The following is a 20,241-nucleotide window of genomic DNA, read 5'->3' on the forward strand; positions in this document are numbered from 1 at the left end:
TGGATAACACACTTCGTATCATCCTTACATCTACATCTGATAGCCCAGGTGAATCGGTGAAGTACTTCAAAGAGACACCACCAACATCGCCACACTAGCTCCTCTCATCTGTCTTTGACATCATCGCACCCTTAACCTTCAGTTCTCCGGTATTACGAAAGTCTCATCGTCACCAGAAAACCTTAACCTTCAGGTCTTCCAGACTGACGTCCCAGCACCTTGCCTGAAATCTGCACCAGCCGTCATCACTCGCTCTTCTGGATTTTCCTCTTTTTTTCACACCTATGTATGGCGTGATTGTGTCAGAGGGCTGCATGATAGATTGCTCACGGTCTTTTTCACACCAAGGCATCACAAATCCGATCTATACTCGCGGGAGCGTTGGCGTTTCAGCTATGATCAATACCGGATGTTCTTCCATCTCTTTTCTTTGGTGATCTGTCACCTTTTGCATGTATCCTCCTTGCGCTAACAAGACGTCGAGACTAGAGTTACCTCATTAAGGGCTACCTCATTAAAACCATGCTTACAATGGTCTTCAAGGTGATCTAACGGGAAAAGGACATTTGACTCTATATATCAGCAACCATATCAATGTGTTGAGGTTTCAGCGGAGAGGAAGAGAGAACACCTATGATAGTTAGACATATTTACTGCAATGTCTTATTTGTCAATAGAGATCGTACACACATTCACACACTCACACACACACATATAAACACACACACACACACATATGTATATGTTCTAATTTTTGCACTTCATTTTAAACAAGAGGGGAATAAACATGCACTGTAAATAGCCATGTTGGAAAATAGGAATTATCATGAGAAAGAAGAAACAGGAAGAGCAAATACAAATTTATCAGTGGTTAATCAGAATATCGCTTGATGGCTGACTGTATTTTTGTCTGTTTGTTTGTGTGTTTTGTATTTTTTAGTTGCAGTCATTGTATCTGTTTGTATACAGCGGAACCTCAGACAGACATTAAAGTGCGCTCTACCAATGTTTCTTATCTACCACCATCCAGTGAAATCTCCTTGAGTATGGATTGATTAAACTCAGGATGGCATTAGTTGGGTGAGTTACCTCATCCCATCATGTGATTCAGGGTATGACGCTGTCAGTGCGTTCATCCCGGAAGCGAAAACGAGAGCTATTGCTTACGGAATCAAATAATTTTATATTGTTCATAATTGAATAGTAATAGGGATAACAAAAGTCTGAATTCAACGCTTACAGTGTGTCCTTTCAGCGCATAGAGACTCAACATTTTATTTCATTACACATTTTTTTTTTTTTAAATTCCATACATCGTCGTTCAGATCTCTGAAATCAGGACATTATTTACCTCCTAGGAACTAGAGCTCGGGCCTTGACTATTTTTTCTTCTTTATTGAGATGTGAAAGATGTGGGACTTTTCGGACAACTCTGTAAACTTTTGATCCGACATATATACGCCTTTCTCTGTTAGCTGGTTTGGCAAGAAAGTACTAAATCAGTCGAAATCGTATGTGACACTACAAGGTTATGCGTCAGCAGAATGAAATGCGAGTCACCTTGGAAATGCATGGGAGCAACACAAACTGGAATATGGAAGAAGCGACACTATGGGGAAAATGATATCATGTTGATACCAAGATGTGATTATTTGAGGTTTTTGATGGAGTGGAAGAACTTTCATCATTATCTTCCCATTTTTATCTTCACGCTCAAGAAATCGTGCTCATGCTCCCACGAACGTGTCGCAGCAAAAGAAGCCGCCGCTAAATCAATCGTGACCTAATGCGACCGTGCATTTACCATTACTCGTAAAATTGATGCTTTCACGTTTTCCGGCGAATTTTGATCATTGGACCTCCGCCAACACTTCTTGCGCTAAAGTGGGTAAATACATGTAGTCATCGACAGGCTGCAATTTCAACTACACCTCTGACAAATGCAGTGTGAACATAAGAACCCTTTCTTGATAAACCAAGTATACCAGATATATCAAGTACAACACGTGCACGTATAAACTTTATATTACCACATATGCATTTCACAAATAATACCATCCTGCCATGCTTGTGCACTTCAGACGATTTTGATGCTTACTACAAGAAATGTTCACACGCATTATAATGATGTCACATTATTGGACTATTCTCTATAACGTAAGAATATTTCATTTAATGCAACAGCAACAAAGATCACAAGTGACGTGTGGCGAACAATAGTTAAATATTCGTGCTTTTTCGTTCTTTTTCCTCGTTTATTTCTTGTTCCTTCGTATGAGCTAGGCTAAACCCTTGATGTGACAGCCTCATTATCGTCAAGCACGAGAGACTTGCTGGCCACTTTGCAGTAAAAGATTCTTACACCCAATGTTGTAGTTAACATGCAAGGAAGGCCAAGGGTACAGCGGAAGCATCGCTTCATATGATTTATGATCATAATGTATCATTACTGTGACGTTTAAAAAGACAGCCCTGCGGCAAAGGCCATCTCGATTCCACCACATGTAGTCAAAAGTCGATACTTGGATACAACGTTGTACAACATCTACTGCGCGAGGTGACCTCTATGTAATCACCAATCCCAACATAGACGCGCATTCTCATTTAACACCATTCATGTTCCAAAATCACTCGTAACGAACCATTTTGTCACGGAGACTGAGTGTGTGTGGTAGTAAGAGACATTGGAATATTCAGTGTATTTGTAACTCCTTCACGTATAGTGACCTCTAAGCAAAGGGTTAACTGGCTACATGAGATGCCTAGTGTATCAAATGACTGTAAAAGGCTTTAAGGGGATCAGCGTCATGGCTGTACAAGGGGACAGACTAGGAGTATTTTCCCCGGAAAACATTGTACATTATATATCACACTTTAGTAAAGAATTCTTGTGGACTTTAGCTGCTGTAGAGAGGCTGAAAAAGGTCAATTCCACGTTGTACGGTAAAAGTTACTGAACAAGATGTAAAATACACCCGGGTAAAGTAAGCACCCATCCTGAAGAGTAAATAAATTTCGTTTTCTCGTTAGTAGTCCTACATTTTGCACTGTGTGCCCATGTCGTATATTGTTTGTGTAATAATTCTTCACGCAGGAATCAGATTTTAAGACGTGGGGAAAAGTTGTAGTGTTTTCAATATTGTAGGTCACTCGGGTTTCGAGACGCTTTTCATGGACGAACAGGTCTTGGGCTAAAACTGATAATATATGAACACGATTATAGAAGGTGATGGGCACAAATTTGCGGGGACCGTTGGAATGAGAAGAGTGCGTCACTAAAGTGCCTTGACTCGGTACGGCCCATCATCTTTCTGGTCACACGCCAGGAATCCGTGACCTCCATGAGATTTCCTTTCTTCCCTGAATCTCTTGCCACCTTCACAACGAACGGCAAACAAAATCTTTGCTTGTGTCGTCTGAGCAGAAAATTTAACCGATCTCGATTCTCACTTCTTCGAACAAAAATCAAGGACAGAGAGAGAGAGAGAGAGAGAGGGGGGGGGGGGATGGGGGTAGAATGCATACTGCACTCACTCCCGTAAACACGGTTTATCATAATAACCCTTAGAGGACAGATTTTAAAGTGGAATATCTAATGGTAAGAAGGAATGTAGTGTGTGTTTGTGTTTGTTCATGTTATTCACCCAATGCAAACACAAGGGGCGGAATCAGCAGAGGTCTTCTAATTTTTACAGCTAGCATCGCCCAAGACAAACACGCATGACTATGTGACAAGCGTTGCAGGCAGTAATAGGCATCACAAGAATCTCAAATGACACTATTGTATAACATATCCTCAAGAATACAAAACACGTGGGACTAAGTACCAACAACGTAGTCACGCAAAAGATCCGTTTCTCTCACCCCCACCCCCCCCCCCCCCCTCTCTCTCTCTTTGTCTTAGAGTGTGAATAGAATAGCCGATCTCCCGCCGGGAACTTCTTCTGAAGTTCCTTTTGGCAAATCCGGACATCGAGAGTCTCCTACTTTTCTCCCTAAGAGCGTTTTTTTTTTCTTTCTTAAATCATTGATTTTCTGTTGGCTGCTTAAAAAGCCGAAGATGATTATTTGTTGTTGTTGTTGATGATGATGATGATGTTGTTGTTGTTATTGTTGTTATTTTCATTCCAATTTGATATGCGATTGCTTTCCCTAAGCAATGTCTGTACGCGAAACAGTAAATGAATAACTAGAGCAACAACCCCCTCCACATCAGTGTGGAACAACATCAGAGTGGGTTTTTTGATCGTTTATGTGAATTTGTTGTCGTTTCGTAGCCCAGTTTCTCGTTCTCGGCCCTCTTTTGATGATGGGGTGAGGTAGTCCGACAGAACACGTCACGCCTTATTCGATGTGCCTTTGATTGTCTCTGCAGACTGCAGTGTTATCACTTTTGCGTAATAATTATGGCCCTGCTCATGTATAGTTCATCTACGGTAGATCTGAAGTTACTAACGCTTAACCCGCTTTCGTAGTGTGTCAAATGCATTTGGGTCTCTGTTGTATTTTTCCGTACAGTAAAGACAAGGCAGCCTAAATGCTAAACTCAAGCATTCGCACACTCACATTTGCCTTGATGACGTTGTAGAAGCCCTGTGAAGTCCATCCCGGACTAAATTCGGCACGATGGGTCTACTTTTGTCGAGTATCAAGCGACTGGGGATCTTGTACACAACAGCCGTTGGTTGTTGACGTGATTTACATGAATGTTATTCGCTGTGAGTTCATTCATAGATTGCCCCTTTATTTGAATCTCACTTGTGTTGGCGACATGATATTGCACAACAAAGTCAAGTGTTTAGACACAGTGAAGGCACGTGATAAAAGAAGGAATTCGCCAGCCTTGGTAGACTCCCCCCCCCCCCCCTATAAACAGTCAAAGTTTGCGGTTCTGAGGTCGATACCACACTGATTCCCTGCATTTTTATTTCATTGTAACCTACACTTGCATTTGCAATCGTAGCGAAGTGTTGTTCTGACCGTTGCCGTTTGCGAACCGCGGTTACCCCCCCCCCCCCTGCGATTTGAGAAAGAAAAAAGAGCGAAAAAAAAAGAAGAAAAGAAAGACAACGGCATTGAAACTTGTGGCGTGTTTCCGAGGATGTTGTCACGCAAACCACGTTCTTTCTTTATGCACACACTACGGGGTGAGGACTAATGGAGGTGATGCCGTGTGCTCTCTGGTAGTGGGCGAGGTGAGAAGAAGCCTATGTCGGAAGATTTCTAGCCCTGCCCTCGAGCAGGGCTAGCCCACTGTTTCCTGTTCGTGTACAAACTTAGGTTTACTCCCTCTCTTCGTCGCCAACTCTCTCCCTGTTTATTGATTTTTTATTTACGTTAAGTGATGGTTTGCATCATAAGGTGACCTGCCCTTGATATTGGTTGTCCTTTTTCCGCTTTGCTCCTGCGTCACAGCTTCTCGCTTTGAGCTCGGTGCCAAAAATGCAAATTTTAACACTTTTTTTTTTAATGTCTCCCTCCATAATGCTTGAACTTCGTTCAACATCAGACGTCGCAAAAACACGGTGTTATGTTTAGGGTACTCCAAACCTAGGGTTTTGGCAAAGAGCAATTCGGAATCCATTCTTTTTAAAGAGCAATAATCAAGAGTTTGTGACGCAGGGTGGGTGGTTTGTTAGTAATGAATATTGAAATTGCGTATTCACAGCAGTCGTGTGCTGACCCTATCATAGATCACCTCGTCAAATACGCTTATAGCTTGCAGAAAATAGTTCGCACCATCATCCATGCACATAGGAGTAGAATTGTAGTGCAGTCCCCCAAAAGTAGAGTTGTATCATCAGATTTGTTTGATGGTGAATGAGGTGAATAGAATGAAAACATTTTCAGAGAGGTATCTACAGACCATTGTAGACAGTAAACAATTGGTACTTTCTGGCAGTATGTCAGTACTGATCGCTAGCAGAAAAGTTCTTTCACCTGTCGTCGGGAACAACATTCTTTTCCCCCGCATGCGTATCGGTGATTACGAAGACTTCATTTCTCCTATTTGTATTTTTTTCTCTCTCTCTCTGCGAGCCACTGTGCCAGTGTATTCATCCTGTTTTTCGCTAGATTTAGCTTGATGTTCATGCCGTCATAGAGCCACGCAACACGGAAATAGTTTTGTTTGTGTTGTCTCGCGTGGAATTAACGAAGTAAGCAAGTGTTCATAATAGTACAAAGGAAGGGGTCACTATGGAAACGTGTTTCTCAAAGAAACGTATGCTGCATAGAGGGCCCGTCTGCAACAGTGACTCAATTATTAAATGACCGGATTCTTGATGTTGACGTAGCACTTTCTCGCTCTTCCTGTCTTCATCACTTTCCACGACCATTCTACATTGATTTCTTTTCAGGGCGATATCCGTGATGGTGGTGATGTTGTCTGCGTGTATTCCGTGGTTACGGATGTTTTGAGAGGCCCGTTTTTGCAGTTGTTTTATCTGACAAAACGTAGATGGTGTCTCTCCGTATGATTCGCCCATTGTTTTCCGCATCGTGGCATCCTGACCTGTCTGTCTTCTGTGGCATCAATAATCTTCGATTTTTTTTTTCACTAAAATCTTTGATTTCGCAGAGCAAAATTGAATGACTTTTCTTTGTTACTCCTGTTGAACTGGTTCAGAGTTGGTGTGTGTGTGTTTATGGATGCTTTTTGTAAATCAAGATCAAAAGGACTAAAATCTGAGGGGTTTATTTCAATGAACAAGCAAACAAGTTCTCTGTATAATAACTGTCATTCTGACGAAGAATAATAATGATTATTGATTTTCTTCCATAAGGAAAGAGTAATGGGATCTACATTCACCGAAGACGTGTAAAAACAAAAAGAACTAGAACAGAGAAAACAGCATGTAGTTCCATTGCTATTCGAACTTAATTTATGAATCTAAAGCCTGGAGAACAAGTTAAATTTGTAGTTGCTGGGGGCCGGCATTATTGCTTGAGCGGTTTTGTGCCCCCCCCCCCCCCCCCCCCCCACACACACACACACGCATACACACAAAACATTTGGCAACAATTTTCATTTTTTATATCTACTTGCGCGATCCTGTTTTATGCGGACTTTATTTTGGAAGAGAGAATTGGCGAGCAGTGGTGCTTACTTTACTGCGTGCATGGCTTATAGACCCTGGCACTTTTCACCAGGTCATACGCGTATTGCGTTTCATTTTTTTAATTCCTCGAAATTGATTTTTTTTTTTTAGGGGTCATCTTTCATCCATCATGAAAAAAGAAAAAAAATGCAGGCAATTTGGAGGTCTTCGATTATGTACGCAACGTTCAGGTCAATGCAAAACGCAGCACCGTGAATAAGCTTCTTGGGTATTTCCTGTAATCCAATTCCACCTCCACGTGTGTTCAGAGGGTAACAGCCAATATGAACGCTTCGCTGATTTTCGTCGGTGCGCGACATTTCTCCTTGACTTCATCTCCGTTGAGGATATTATTTCTTGTTTCTGAAAAAAAGTAAACAGAGGAAATGAACTGAAAGAAAAAAAAAGCTAATTCCCGGGAACCCTGACCATTTAAATGCAAACAACTGTTGCGGGTTTGTGATCTTTATAATTCTTGGTATAATGCCGCAATATTAAAGTTGCTCATTGTTATGACAAAAATGTACACTCAATATTTCATTTTGTACAGTATCTGTTCCTCTTCCTTTATGAGTATAGCTATGTATGATTTTAAAAAAATCCATATAAAATTAATTTATGTATCTTCACGTGAAGACGTTTATTACAACGCAAAAACGAACACTACATGATAAAGATATGACATGCTGTATGAACGAGGCAGGGGATACTATTGGCCTGCACATTCTTCGCGGCACATTCCTTATCGCTTGCAAGACCGCTTTCATTGATTGATAAATCTTGGTCGCTATATCATCAAATATATATATATATATAAAGATTATATATGTATTTGTTGCCAAGCTTTCGGTCCTTTTACAGGTCTTCTATAAGGGATTATGTAAGGCGAAGGGAGGTGTACCTACTGTGTGTGGTGTCTAAATATAATTTTATATATTCATTTAACTACACTGGTACTTTTATAGTTTTCGCCGTCACTTTATGGCGATCAATAAGTATTTCGATTACCTGGTTGCTACATGACATTATCAGGTGTGTGTTTATCCCTTTTTTGTACTTTGATTCACAGGCTGTTGTATCTATGTGTCAGACGAATACTTGAATTGGTGATTTATCATCATTGCTTGTAATTGCATATGTAAACCATTTAGATATCACCTCGATGACAGCTTGACAAATTGCGATGTTTCTCGCCAATTACCAGCCCAGCCAACCGTCCTAGAGGCTGATGGGTTCCTGCTCTTGTGGAAGAACGGACAGCAAACACGAGCGCGATTAGATACCAACAGGATTTTGATCGAGCTTGTCCGCGGAGTCAAGGATGTCTGATGCAAGCTTGCAGTCAACTTTTAATCAGTCGCGCGTTGGTAGCCGTGCAATGATTCAAATGTGTTGGACTCTAATTCGATTCCGTTGTTAATAATTCATTACACCGGCGATACAACGTCCTACAGCAGAAAAAAAAGTCGCTGATGTTCAAAGTATACAATCCATATGTTTGATGACACATACCTTGATCACGCCCCTAGTTGGGAAAAAAGACGTGTTGCTGTCAAAAAAAAAAAAAAACACCACCAAAAACTATTTTCCACGGTTTCGAGCACTTAACAATATCAAGCGTAACTCAATTGAAGAGGACTGTTGAACTAACCGACAATGCGCGTGATTCAAAACTGTTCATTGATTTTGTAGACCACTCAAGAACGACGTGCATTCACCACAATTTTGAAACTTAATGCTTTAATGAAAAGAAACACATTTAAGGATCCAAAACCAATGCCATTCGCACGTGGATAAACTTTAAAACACATCCTGTCCGGTCGGATGGTGAGGCAACACATGAAATTAAAAAAAAAACCAACTGTCAACATCGACACATGTCTAAATAGGTCTGTTGCTGTCTCGCTGGTCCCTGCATCTGATCACATATTTACGTTGCATCGCAGCAGGCTTCTCCATATTGCTTGCTCTCGATCTTTAATATCCCGCATGATCCAGTTTCTTCAATAAAGCTTGCGAAGCCTTGCTCTTAGATCAATTGGCCAGAGTGCAACGTACCATTCACACGAGAGACATACCTCAGCCGAGATCGTGAATGCAAACACAGGCAGGTAGAAATCCATTTTTTGCGGCGCCGTTATCAAACACAAACAAAGAAAAAGAAAAGACTCTTCTCTCCCTCGTATAATTCCACTGTAAAACTTTATCAGAGGTTTCATTTTCTCCGTGAGGCTAGAGGCGGAGGGCTTCAACCTTTTTTTAACGATGAAATGCTACGCCAGTATCTATCAACATCTTCGAAAACAAGACTTTTTTTTTGGTTACACTTCATCTATTTTCTTTTCATATCAAAATCTTGAACATTACTGAATTAAGGTGGCTGAAATCCATTAGGCAAATCCCTCAAGAGCTCGCAAATGAGACATACGTCCGTACCAGACCAACAAGAACCTTTCCCTGCAGAACGCTATAGATTGCTGCATTTGATTGATGGTGAGAAGGGTGTTGTGGAATTGACTCTCTTTAAAGGTGGAGTGTGGAAGTTACTGGTAAAAGGTCTCAACAGGTACTGCAGTTTACTCCCCCATATTGAGCATGCATAGAAACTGAAATAGATTTTGTCCCTCATATTTGCCTGTTTTTATATGTAAAAGAAAATGTCGTTAACATTGAAGGACAATTGCTTTCTGCACCTTATCATTAAAATGTTCAGATCAATTGTCAGACTACTACCAATAGATCGATTGAAAAAACTGAAAATATGTGATCAGGGCCCTGTTTCATAAAGTTGTTCGTAAAGTTACGAACAACTTACGAGCAACTGGTGATCAGTTCTTGTGCTGAATTATTGAAATTCTGATAAGTATAGCACATCAGAACTGATCACCAGTCGCTCGTAAGTCGTTCGTAACTTTACGAACAGCTTTATGAAACACCCCAGGTCTATTGCCGTCCATTCATCATAATTTGTGTGGTCAATAAACCTGCAGCAGACTAACTTAAAGGGATGATGTAGTTTTGGTTGGGATGGGGCTCCGCTTCAGGTTTCCAGCATTTTTCTTTTGATGATTTTTTGTTGTTGAGACAATGAGAAACCTATATGAAATATGGAAGAACGTATAATTCTAAGAGGAATTCAAAGTTCATTTGATGAAAATTGGTTTTGAAATGGCTGAGATATTCCCCCCCCCCAAAAAAAGGACAACTTGGGATCGCTTTATTTTATTTTGTTTTTGGATATCTCAGCCAAAAAACGATTTTCATCAAAGAGACTTTGAGTTCCCCTTGGGATTGTATGCTCCTTAACATTTTATAAAGTGGTTTGTGAGTACACTGTATCTTGCAAAAACTTAAAAAGCTGAATCCTCACCTCAACCAATACTGTACTTTCCCTTTCTCGTTTGATAGTGGGCAGCAGACACAAATCAACCTAGACGCATGTCAAGCCTACGTCGTTTAATGTTTTGTAATACGTGTAACAGTAAACCTATTTTCATGAGCAACAAAGTGCACACATCATCTTTTTTTTCATTACTTCATAAAATTCATAAAAAAGATAATTCCAACATGAACGCGTTTCAACAGACAATAATCTGAAACCTTTCAAATTCACGCACTCTGCTATTTACGCCAACACGCTCTTTCTTCCATAAGCCACTGAAAGCCTGTCTTCGTAGGTTTTTAATTAATCCTCAAGAGCATTATGGGGGAGAGGGAGAGATTATTCTCCAATTATGGCGCTTCTGCGAGCATAATCATGTGGCGTTTTCGTTGGCAGATGATATCTATGTATCGTATGTGACCTCTTTGTAAACATGTGGAGCGATGCACTTTACACTACGTCTTCAAAATATATCTTACTGTGCGTAGGGAACTGTAGCAAAGTAGCAGCAAACTAGTTAATAAAATAGTGGAGTTCTAAGAATCATGCAGGCACATGTTTTGAAACGCTTAAAGGAGTGATTCTTCGTTTTTGTCGACAGGGAGGCATTCGGACAAAGAACCCCCCCCCCCCCCCCAAAAAAAAAAAAAAAAAAAAAAATGAACATCGCTTTTTTAGAAGGCAGTTTAGACTTTATTCATGCTTATTAGTGTGTATGTGTGTGTGTGTGTCTGTGTGTGTGTGTGTGTGTGTGTGTGTGGAAGAGGGAAAGAGGAGGAGAAATTATGTGTATTTGTTCTTTCCTTCTCTCTCTTTTTGTTAACTATTATCACTATGCTACTATAAAAGTTTTTAACGTGCTCGATGGATTCAACACTGAGTGCTGTTCCATGAGTGCGTCGCAACAAGACGCCCATGCCGCGGTACGTTATTGGATAAAGATATCAACTCCAATCTGATTATAAAACCACCCATCGGGCGATAATGCTATTCACGTAATTAGAGGTCACAAAGACTTCACTCTATGGAAGCATCGAGGAGCTCCATTATAACGGTGTAATTGCCATCACCTATAAAATCATAGTACTTTTTTCTTGTGCAAAATTTCCTACTGTATGCATGTGCTAATACAGATAATGCGCGCGTGGGACTGCCCGTCAATGATGTCTATCCACACGAAGCGGTAATGCATGTATCTAATACTTTATATAAATACAATAAGCTTCCGCGGAGTTGTAATTCCAACGAAGTGTGTGGCACATGCAATGTATTGTCTTACGTCCCTTCGATGTAGAACGTAGAGAGAATCTTCCACCTAACTCAGTCTGACAGTGATTTCCATTAATGTATCCAGTGCTCATTAGTACAATCTAAAACAGAGATAGTAAAGTCAACGACCTTCTTCATCTCTAGATTAAGAATATTGCACTACCGTCTTCTCAGAAATTACAAGCTTTCAGAACATGCTTTAAATTCATAAAAGAAGCACTATATTTGATGAGTTACACGTTTTGGAGTTTTGGAGTTGCAAAATCACACGAGTTATTGTTTGGCGTAATTTATATTCTCAGAGCTGCTGTAAAGCTCAATGTGTTGTTACTCACCGGTGATGAGTGAAATAATGAAGTTATTCCTTTTGCTCGCAAATGTGTAAGTGTGCAGTTTTGGCGCTAAAATGTATGAATGAAATAATAAGTATTATTACGTTTGAAAGATATCCTCGTCTAAAATGTTGAAAAGTGATTTATTGTTGTATTTTGTTAAAGGATGATATACATTACCTATGTAATCTGCTTATACTCTTCTTGTTTCATTAGCCATCAAATTGTTCCCTTTCAATTATCCTGGCAAACTTTCTTTAACACTGATTAGTTTTTGTGTTCGGTTTCTTGCATATCGTCTTTACATTATATCGCAAGAATTTTTATTGTAAGTGCACATTCTTTAATTCTTTAAATTCTGCTCAAAAACATATTTCCTTAATAATACAGTCCAAATCATATAAAAAAGAAACTATCCATCAAATTCTGGCATGTTTCTGTTTCATGCACGAAAAAAATTTTCTAGCCAGCTTCTACTATTGTAAGAGGAAAGCAAAGTCTCCAGTGCGAATAAGTTCTCTTTTTTAAATCTACATAAAATATTTTCCCATGGTAGTAAGCAACGCTGGTGATGCCGTAAAACGCTTCAATGTCCGGGGATACGGGAAGTTGGACGTTCGGGAGAGAGTACTTGTGAAAGAACTGTGAATAATTTCAATCACCAGTCCTATTTTGGTGAAGGCGTGGGTGTCTCTTAGAGCAAGGATTGGTTTATGTTGAGCTGGGCTTCTCAAACAATGCATTTTCCAGTGAAGTGTTGCTTTGAATATTGGCAGAGCAAACTCGAAATACACTTTTAATCGTTGCTATTCGGTGATAAACAATGGATATGCGCATGGTCATTTTCCGTCTTTTAGAGACAAAGACTTTAAGTGTGGTCAATAATATTTTGTGTGTGTGTGTGTGTGTGTGTGTTTATCATAAAGGTCCAGCTTCTATTACTGATTTGTCTCTTTTGAAGCATATCGCAAGATCAGCAAAATTTGTGAGTGTTGTTAGAAAGGCAAGCTGCAGACAGCGCAGCGTCGATTTAAGAAGATTGTTCGTTGTGGGTCTCCTTGTCAACGGACAAATAGCATAGTATCCTTAGGCTAAATAGGAATTGCTTTTTGGCTCGAATGAAGCAGGTAGCGAGCCGCAGATTAGATATCAAACCCTCTTTGTATAGCATTTGTAAGCGTAATTCTCTTACGCTAGGGTTGGCCTATTGCCCTCCGGTCAGAAGTATTTAACCCAAGCTTGTTCTCATCCCGTCCCCAGGGAATGATGCTGCAGGAGTACGGGGGTAGCTGGTATCAGGGAGGTGAGAGGGTCTCACCTCCCTGCTGGTATCTATCTATCTTTCCTTTTTGTGTGTAAATACCCTGAGAATCTACCCAGATAGGACGGATTTAAAGCAATTTCAACTTTGTGTTTGTATCGCTTATACTATTGCCTCTCTCACAAACACAAAGAACCCATGATGAATACACACGCACAGACACACACACTATGCTTTTTTTCCTCTTAAAAGGTACTTCATTCATTCATATAAAAATACATCAGAAAAAATATGCAGACAGTGAATATTGATATGTATTACTTAAGCATAAGCATGTAAAACAATTATGTTCATGTATGCATGTTTCATGAATGTATGTTTGTGCATGTGTATAGCATTATTTACTACATGCAATTGATATGGGTGAGTGTGTGTGTGTGTGTGTGTGAGAGAGAGAAAGAGCGTATTTATAAAAGGAAATATGGTTAGATGAAATTTTGTATTTTCAAATACTGTGCTTATATTTGTGTTTGTTTTAATACTTTGTTGTCCAAAACAGTTCACTTCAATAATTCTCTCAGCAGAATTGAGCAAAGGAAGAGAAACAATTTATCTGAATGAAACTATGAAACTGCACGTCGTTTCAGCAGGAAAACGACCTCCCCCCACAAAACAGCAACAACAACAACAACAACAACAGCAAAGAAACCAATAAATATGCATATCACTACGACGGAATTGTCATTCATTACCTAGTTGTAAGCACTCCTATGATATCCATCAAGGATCGGTTTTTAGGTACGTTCAAAAAAGGTTATTTCTTACGAATTAACAGAATGACTGTCTCTTTTTTCTTTCACTTAGATCCACTGTCTCTGGCAGGGTATACCCCGATGATCACACCTGAGTACCATCGTCGTATCGACCAAGTGTTCCGGCACCGGAAAGGCCGACCTTCGCGAAGATCCTCCTGAGAGTATCCGCCTAAGGGGGTTCACGAACTGCAGGGACGATAGATTGCAAGGTGGTTTGTCGTCAGAGACGTCTCTGGCTTCGTCCGATCAAGGAAGTGTACTTCCTTAGTCCCATATACTCTCAAAATTAAGTGGATGGTCGTAGCGTCAAATGAACGTGCAGTGTCTTGTTTAGCCACAGTTGGTCGAGACTTGTGGCAGGTCCGCGTGAGAACTGTTATGTATCAAAGTCGAAAAAATTATCTTGGAATATAGTCTGCGGCGGATTTGATGCAAACTGAGAAACAACTGAAGAATTCTATAGGTCTGCAGCATTAGGATTTGAGTTTGCGAGTTACAGTCGAGCTTTGATTATTGTTTGTCCATTCATATAGGCTTTCTGTGCAGATATTTTCCTGATATGCCATCATATCGTCTTACACGGTATTGTCACTCTTGAGATTAGAACAGGAAAGTTAGCTCTTTCTGCCTCATTCTTCAAGCCACAAAGAGATAGGAATCATCCCGCGGTTCTTTCGAAATCTCTCTAAAAGAATGGATGACGTTACGCGAATAGACGGTCTGACCACCTTGGTTACCGAGGAAACTGTTTACCAGACGGAATCTAACTCGTTTGACATGGAAACAGCGATGGCAATCGGTAATAGCACGCCTCTGCCAAGGCTGGAATACTACACACTTGACTATAAGATCATGGCGACTATCGTTTACCTGATCCTTGGTACTGCCGCCATTGTGGGAAACGTCATGGTGATCATCGTGGTGCTCCGAGTGTCGCATATGCGCACGCCGACAAACTGCTACCTGGTAAGTCTGGCTCTGGCCGATGCCATGGTTGGGTTCATCACTATCATGATGCACTCAGTGCCCGAAAACCTCCTCCCCAAAGACGCCTTCATCTACGGCAGTCCCGGTTGCCTCATCATCATATCCATGGAGTATCTCGCCTTCAACGTCTCGGCCCTCTCCATCACAGCTTTCACCATCGAGCGCTACATTGCTATCTGTCATCCCATGAAGGCCCACATCATTTGCTCAGTGTCACGAGCAACCAAGATCATCATCGCTCTGTGGGTCTTCGAGATCGGATACGTCGTGCCATGGTTCTTCATCCTCGAATATTCGACCAAGCTTTACCATGGCAACGTGCTTCTCGGCCGGTGTTGGTACCGCTTGGAGAAAGTTAACATTATCAACGTGCTCTATCTGTTGGACTGTGTCCTCTACTATGTGGTACCAGTGGGTGTCTGCATCCCGCTCTACGCCATCATAGGGCGTGTCCTCTTCAGGAGTACCATCCCACAGAACGGCATTCGACGAGGTTACGAGATGGGCTCCTGTGACAAGGACAATGGTACAAACCGAGTTCGTCTAATGCGGTCACATGAAGGTAGTGACGGGAGCAGCTCGCCTCGCAGGTGTAAAGATTCAGGTACCGCGGCTGTGTCGTCAAGGAAACAGGTGGGTCAATTGTGTGATTGGTTGCAAAAGACAGTACAACATTACGGGAGCGTATCAACGACTCCTCTAAAAGCATGGTCTACATGATTGTATGATTAAATTTGTTCATATTTGACGTACAATAAAGTTTAAAGACTATCATAATGACATTTTTTTTTGTATTTGATGACAAATATTAAATTTGAATAAGACTGCGTTATTGAAATGAGAATAATGTTTAGCAATAGTTCATATTGAGTTTAAGATCTGCACTGAATGTCCCCTTGGAGCGGATGAAAGATCTTTCATTGACATCGACAAGGCTGGAAAGGAATTTCATTGCAATGAATAGGCCTATAAAACAAACTCTTCGTTCTGAAGCAGCGCTCTGTTTTTCCCGATTCACTTCAAGTATTTGTTTACTTTCAATTCAAGTGTATTGATGCCGATCAATTCGATTACATCAATCTATGATTGTCGGTGGAATGACACTACAACAACACTACCTATAACCAAGGACGCACTGTTTGCTTCTCGATTTGTCATTTCAGGTGATAAAGATGTTGGTGGTAGTGGTCGCTCTCTTTGGGATCCTCTGGGCCCCTTACCGCATGCTGGTAGTCTACAACTGGTTCAACACCAGCAAACAGAATCACAACATGTGGATCCTCTTCTTTTGCCGGACATGTCTCTACGTCAACAGCGTGGTCAACCCGATCCTCTACAACTTCATGTCCATCAAGTTCCGCCGGGCCTTCTCCAAGCTCTGCACGTGCCGCGGTAAGAAAGGGGGCAACAGGTGGACGAATCTCTCGTCCGGTCGGGGGAGTGTAGGCGGCAGCTCCTTCACTCGACGCACCAGCACCGCATGCACGGCAATCACATCCGCCACACACACCGCTTCTTTCTAACCGCCCACCCACATTATACGCATCTCTACCCCCGTGTGTGTACGTACCCCAAGTCTCTTTCGTCCGGTCATGCCGCTATTATTATTCGTTTTTAGTGTCGCCGTTTAGAAGTTTGTTTCCTGGTTACAAGCACGTGGCAAAACTAAAGATTGGAATGATGCCAGTCCATTACCCGTTTAGTTATTTTCTTTCTCCTATTACTACAATGGTTTTATCATTCTCTGTCAATTCGAATTGGAGAAAAGCAAGATAGCTTAATGACGCAAGGTATTACATCATAATCTATATGTTCAATGACATGCCTGCCTACTTCTTCGCTCGGCCATCAGTTTGTGACTTTGTGTTCTATCATTATTTAACTGTGCATGACCTTGGTGAGAATGGAGTCCATTCTGAGAACTCATTGTGGTCGCAAGACTCCAAATCGCATCGTCATTTATAGGATGGCTACAGTGTTACACACGAGGCTGGTTCCAGTCATGACATCTTCCCTTTATTAGACATCTATGGCAGAGCGACGGAGTTGAGGCTGCCTGAGTACACCTTGTAGCACTGCCCCTCCATCTACGAAGAATGCCGGATTTGTTCAACGGTCGTCTCCAAGGAACAGTGTAAAAAGGTGACAACAAAATAATTAAGATATCATTCAACGATAATCCAGCTCATTTAATTATTTTTTTCTTCCAGACATTTCCGTCTGAATTCTCTTTTTGAATCCCATCGATATTTCTGTCACCTGTCTTTATTTAGTTGACTACACCATGTAAATCCAATTTGTTATAACCACTTTCTACGCTTTCTCCATCGTGCCTATACGTATAATGATCAGCTGAGGCTTGCATATCAGACCAGTGTGTATTACACGGTACTATCTTAATACTGTGCAATTCGTTTGCTTTCTGGCCCTGTCTTCTTTTAATGACGGAGGTAATTTGTAAAATGCCACATGCTCGCGGTTGGGGAAAGCTCCGGCGCTATTTTTTTTTCATACTGCGTACATCAGATTCAGTGGAACCCTAATGGTGCAAACATCCATGTTAATTAGTTCTACATTGGATTCAAGCGATAAAATATTTCGGAAAATAGAAAATAATAAAAGAAGAAATTGATTACCCCCCAAAAGGGACCAAATGTTACGCATGACAAAATGCTTCATAGACAGAGGGATTCTTCGACAGATTGAAAGGAACAAATGCGGAGTTGAAAAAAAAAATCATTGTCGGTGAAACATCCCCTATTTCTGTACTTAATCGTTTATTCAAATTTTGATAAAGATGATTCATCTGTCAAGTTAAGTGAACATTTGGACAACCTACAGACTTTGTAACAACTGATCTTTAGAGCAAGTAATTCGGACAACCTATACCGATCGCTCTTCTAATGTCATTTGTCATGTTTGTGTGCACCCACGCCTGGCCTGGTTTGTTTTATGTCCCCAATGTCTCTCGCGACATATGAGAAAGACAAGTGACTTTAAGAATGTCATTTCGGCAGGAAACCCTCCGTAATGAAACTCAGACTGAACAGGGTTGTAGTGGTAAAATGAAACGTTTGGCTGGCAAACGAACTTTTCTGTATGTTCCGCTTTGTGGAGGTATATATGTCTTCAGAACACAAGAAAGGTGTTTCTCAGACCGAGAGAGAGGGAGGAAGTCTAGGTGAGACACATCACTATACACCCCTTTTGTTTTACTGGTATACACATGATATTTTGCCATGCCAACAATAAAGCGATGCGTTACATGCGGAGGGACTGCTCGGGCGGAAATATTGTGGCGGGAGAAAAGCTTCCACACCAAACTCCCGCCTGAGTAGCCGTATTCTAATGCTGATACAGGAAGACGATTGTACGCGGTTGCATCGATGCGCAATCTTCCAAGTGCTATAGCAGAAAGATAAAGAATACGTGGTTAATGCCATTAGTATCAGAATCATTGTACAAATGTTATGTTTTTTTAAAGCTTTCTTTCATGATGCACGAAGTCAAGCGTGGATGATTCATTCTACTCTAGTGTCACTACCCTGGGATCGGGAAGTATTCCAACCGTCATTCGATTTTGAGCCATTTTGAAATGTCTCACCGGCGACTCGAACATCCGTCCATCAATCATGTCTTCAACTGACTGTGTACCGGTAAATGTGACCCCTTCACTTCGTCCAGACGGCGTAGTTTGTAGGAAATGTAACCAGGATGAGATTACCCTTCCATACATACAGTCATACATACATACAGACATACATACATACACACCTACATACAGATACACCCACATATACCATGATCGATGTACATGATCTTTTCGCCTGCATGAACAATCCAACAACAAACGTTCTCATTGATGGAATATTGGCATTTGTTTGCCTAACAGAATTCACGCTTTTATTGTATAATCATAATATATGAAAAGCAGATTTAAATAAAATTTTGATGGTTGTCATAAACCTTAAAATGAGGTTGTAACAAATTAATGATTGATAATCATGCGTAATTAAGCACCTTAGATCAAACCATGCTGGCGGAAGTATTTATCTGGCATTGAACAGGTCAACCTTGTAAATCATTAAACACATCTGTATGATGTCATAATATGGACTTTTGCATGTTATATAGTGTGTACAAACAAAATGATGAAGGTACATTGGTGAACTCACAACGCTGATGCCATTTCAAGTTGAAAATACCAGGTGTTACAAAAAACATTTCCCACTTTTGATCCTTAATATTTCAAAAACTATTTATCAGATTACACTGAAATTGATATGAGCAATAGCTGAATAGTGTACAATTTTGTTGGCGGCAATTTCAAAATGACAGCATAATTCATTTTCATTAAATTAAACATTGATTTTTCAGTAAGGTTACAGATTTTGCTCCATTTTCAACCCTCTGTACAAAACTTTAACTTTGCACAGAAGTCAATTGGTGTGTACGGGAGTGTATAGTTGACACCCAGACAATGGTCCTGGACAATGACCAAGATTTGAATGCTCCATTAGTTTTATTCATAGAAATTCCACTATCACAGCTAGTCTTTATTCATTCTGAAATGTGGTGTATGCAAGAACGTGGAAACAAGTGCTTACTTTTTTCATGTGCATGCATTTCACCCTTTGCTAGGAATTCAGACTAGCAGTGCCCAGGCAATCCATTATGAATAATTGATAAAGCATTCATGTGCCTTGGAGCAGAGCTCTGAACAGGTGGTATCCAGGTCCATTGTTCAGGGTCATTGTAAGTATACACTCACCAAAAATATATATATATATATCGTTAGATCCTGTGTAAAGTTCAGGTTTTGTACAGAGGGTTATAATTTGACCAAAATCTGGAACCTAACTTTGAAATTAATCATGGATTTCATGAAACTGATCTAAGTTTTCAAATTCAAATTACCTCCAATTAAATTGTACACTATTCAGCTATTACTCATATCAATGACAGTTTTATATGATATATAGTTTTTGAACTATTAAGCATTAAAAGTGGGAAATGTTTTTTTTAACACCTAGTATCATCATAAGTGATAAACACGTTCAGATTTAATAACTACCAGGAAAAGTTTAAGGCTTTG

General features: G+C 40.5%; 1 protein-coding gene across 1 annotated transcript; it reads left to right on the forward strand.

Annotated features, from left to right (window-relative positions):
• The first annotated feature begins 14,814 nt into the window (after positions 1-14,814).
• LOC139743095 (thyrotropin-releasing hormone receptor-like) lies at positions 14,815-16,889 on the forward strand. Its single transcript, XM_071653602.1, has 2 exons — positions 14,815-15,779; positions 16,310-16,889. Exons 1-2 carry the CDS (start codon positions 14,853-14,855, stop codon positions 16,667-16,669), a joined length of 1,287 nt encoding a protein of 428 aa, XP_071509703.1. The 5' UTR covers positions 14,815-14,852; the 3' UTR covers positions 16,670-16,889.
• Positions 16,890-20,241: the final 3,352 nt, after the last annotated feature.

The sequence above is a fragment of the Diadema antillarum genome, unplaced genomic scaffold, assembly GCF_040938485.1.
Source record: "Diadema antillarum isolate AM-2024a unplaced genomic scaffold, OU_Dant_1.0 seq00001048_RagTag, whole genome shotgun sequence".
NCBI classification, from domain to species: Eukaryota; Metazoa; Echinodermata; class Echinoidea; order Diadematoida; family Diadematidae; genus Diadema; species Diadema antillarum.

What these genes read in the sequence shown, in the direction of transcription:
- LOC139743095 (XM_071653602.1), top strand. Translation starts at nt 14,853, where the DNA reads ATGGATGACGTTACGCGAATAGACGGTCTGACCACCTTGGTTACCGAG. An exon ending in CTGTGTCGTCAAGGAAACAG is followed by an intron (nt 15,780 to 16,309) that starts GTGGGTCAATTG and finishes TTGTCATTTCAG; the next exon opens with GTGATAAAGATGTTGGTGGT.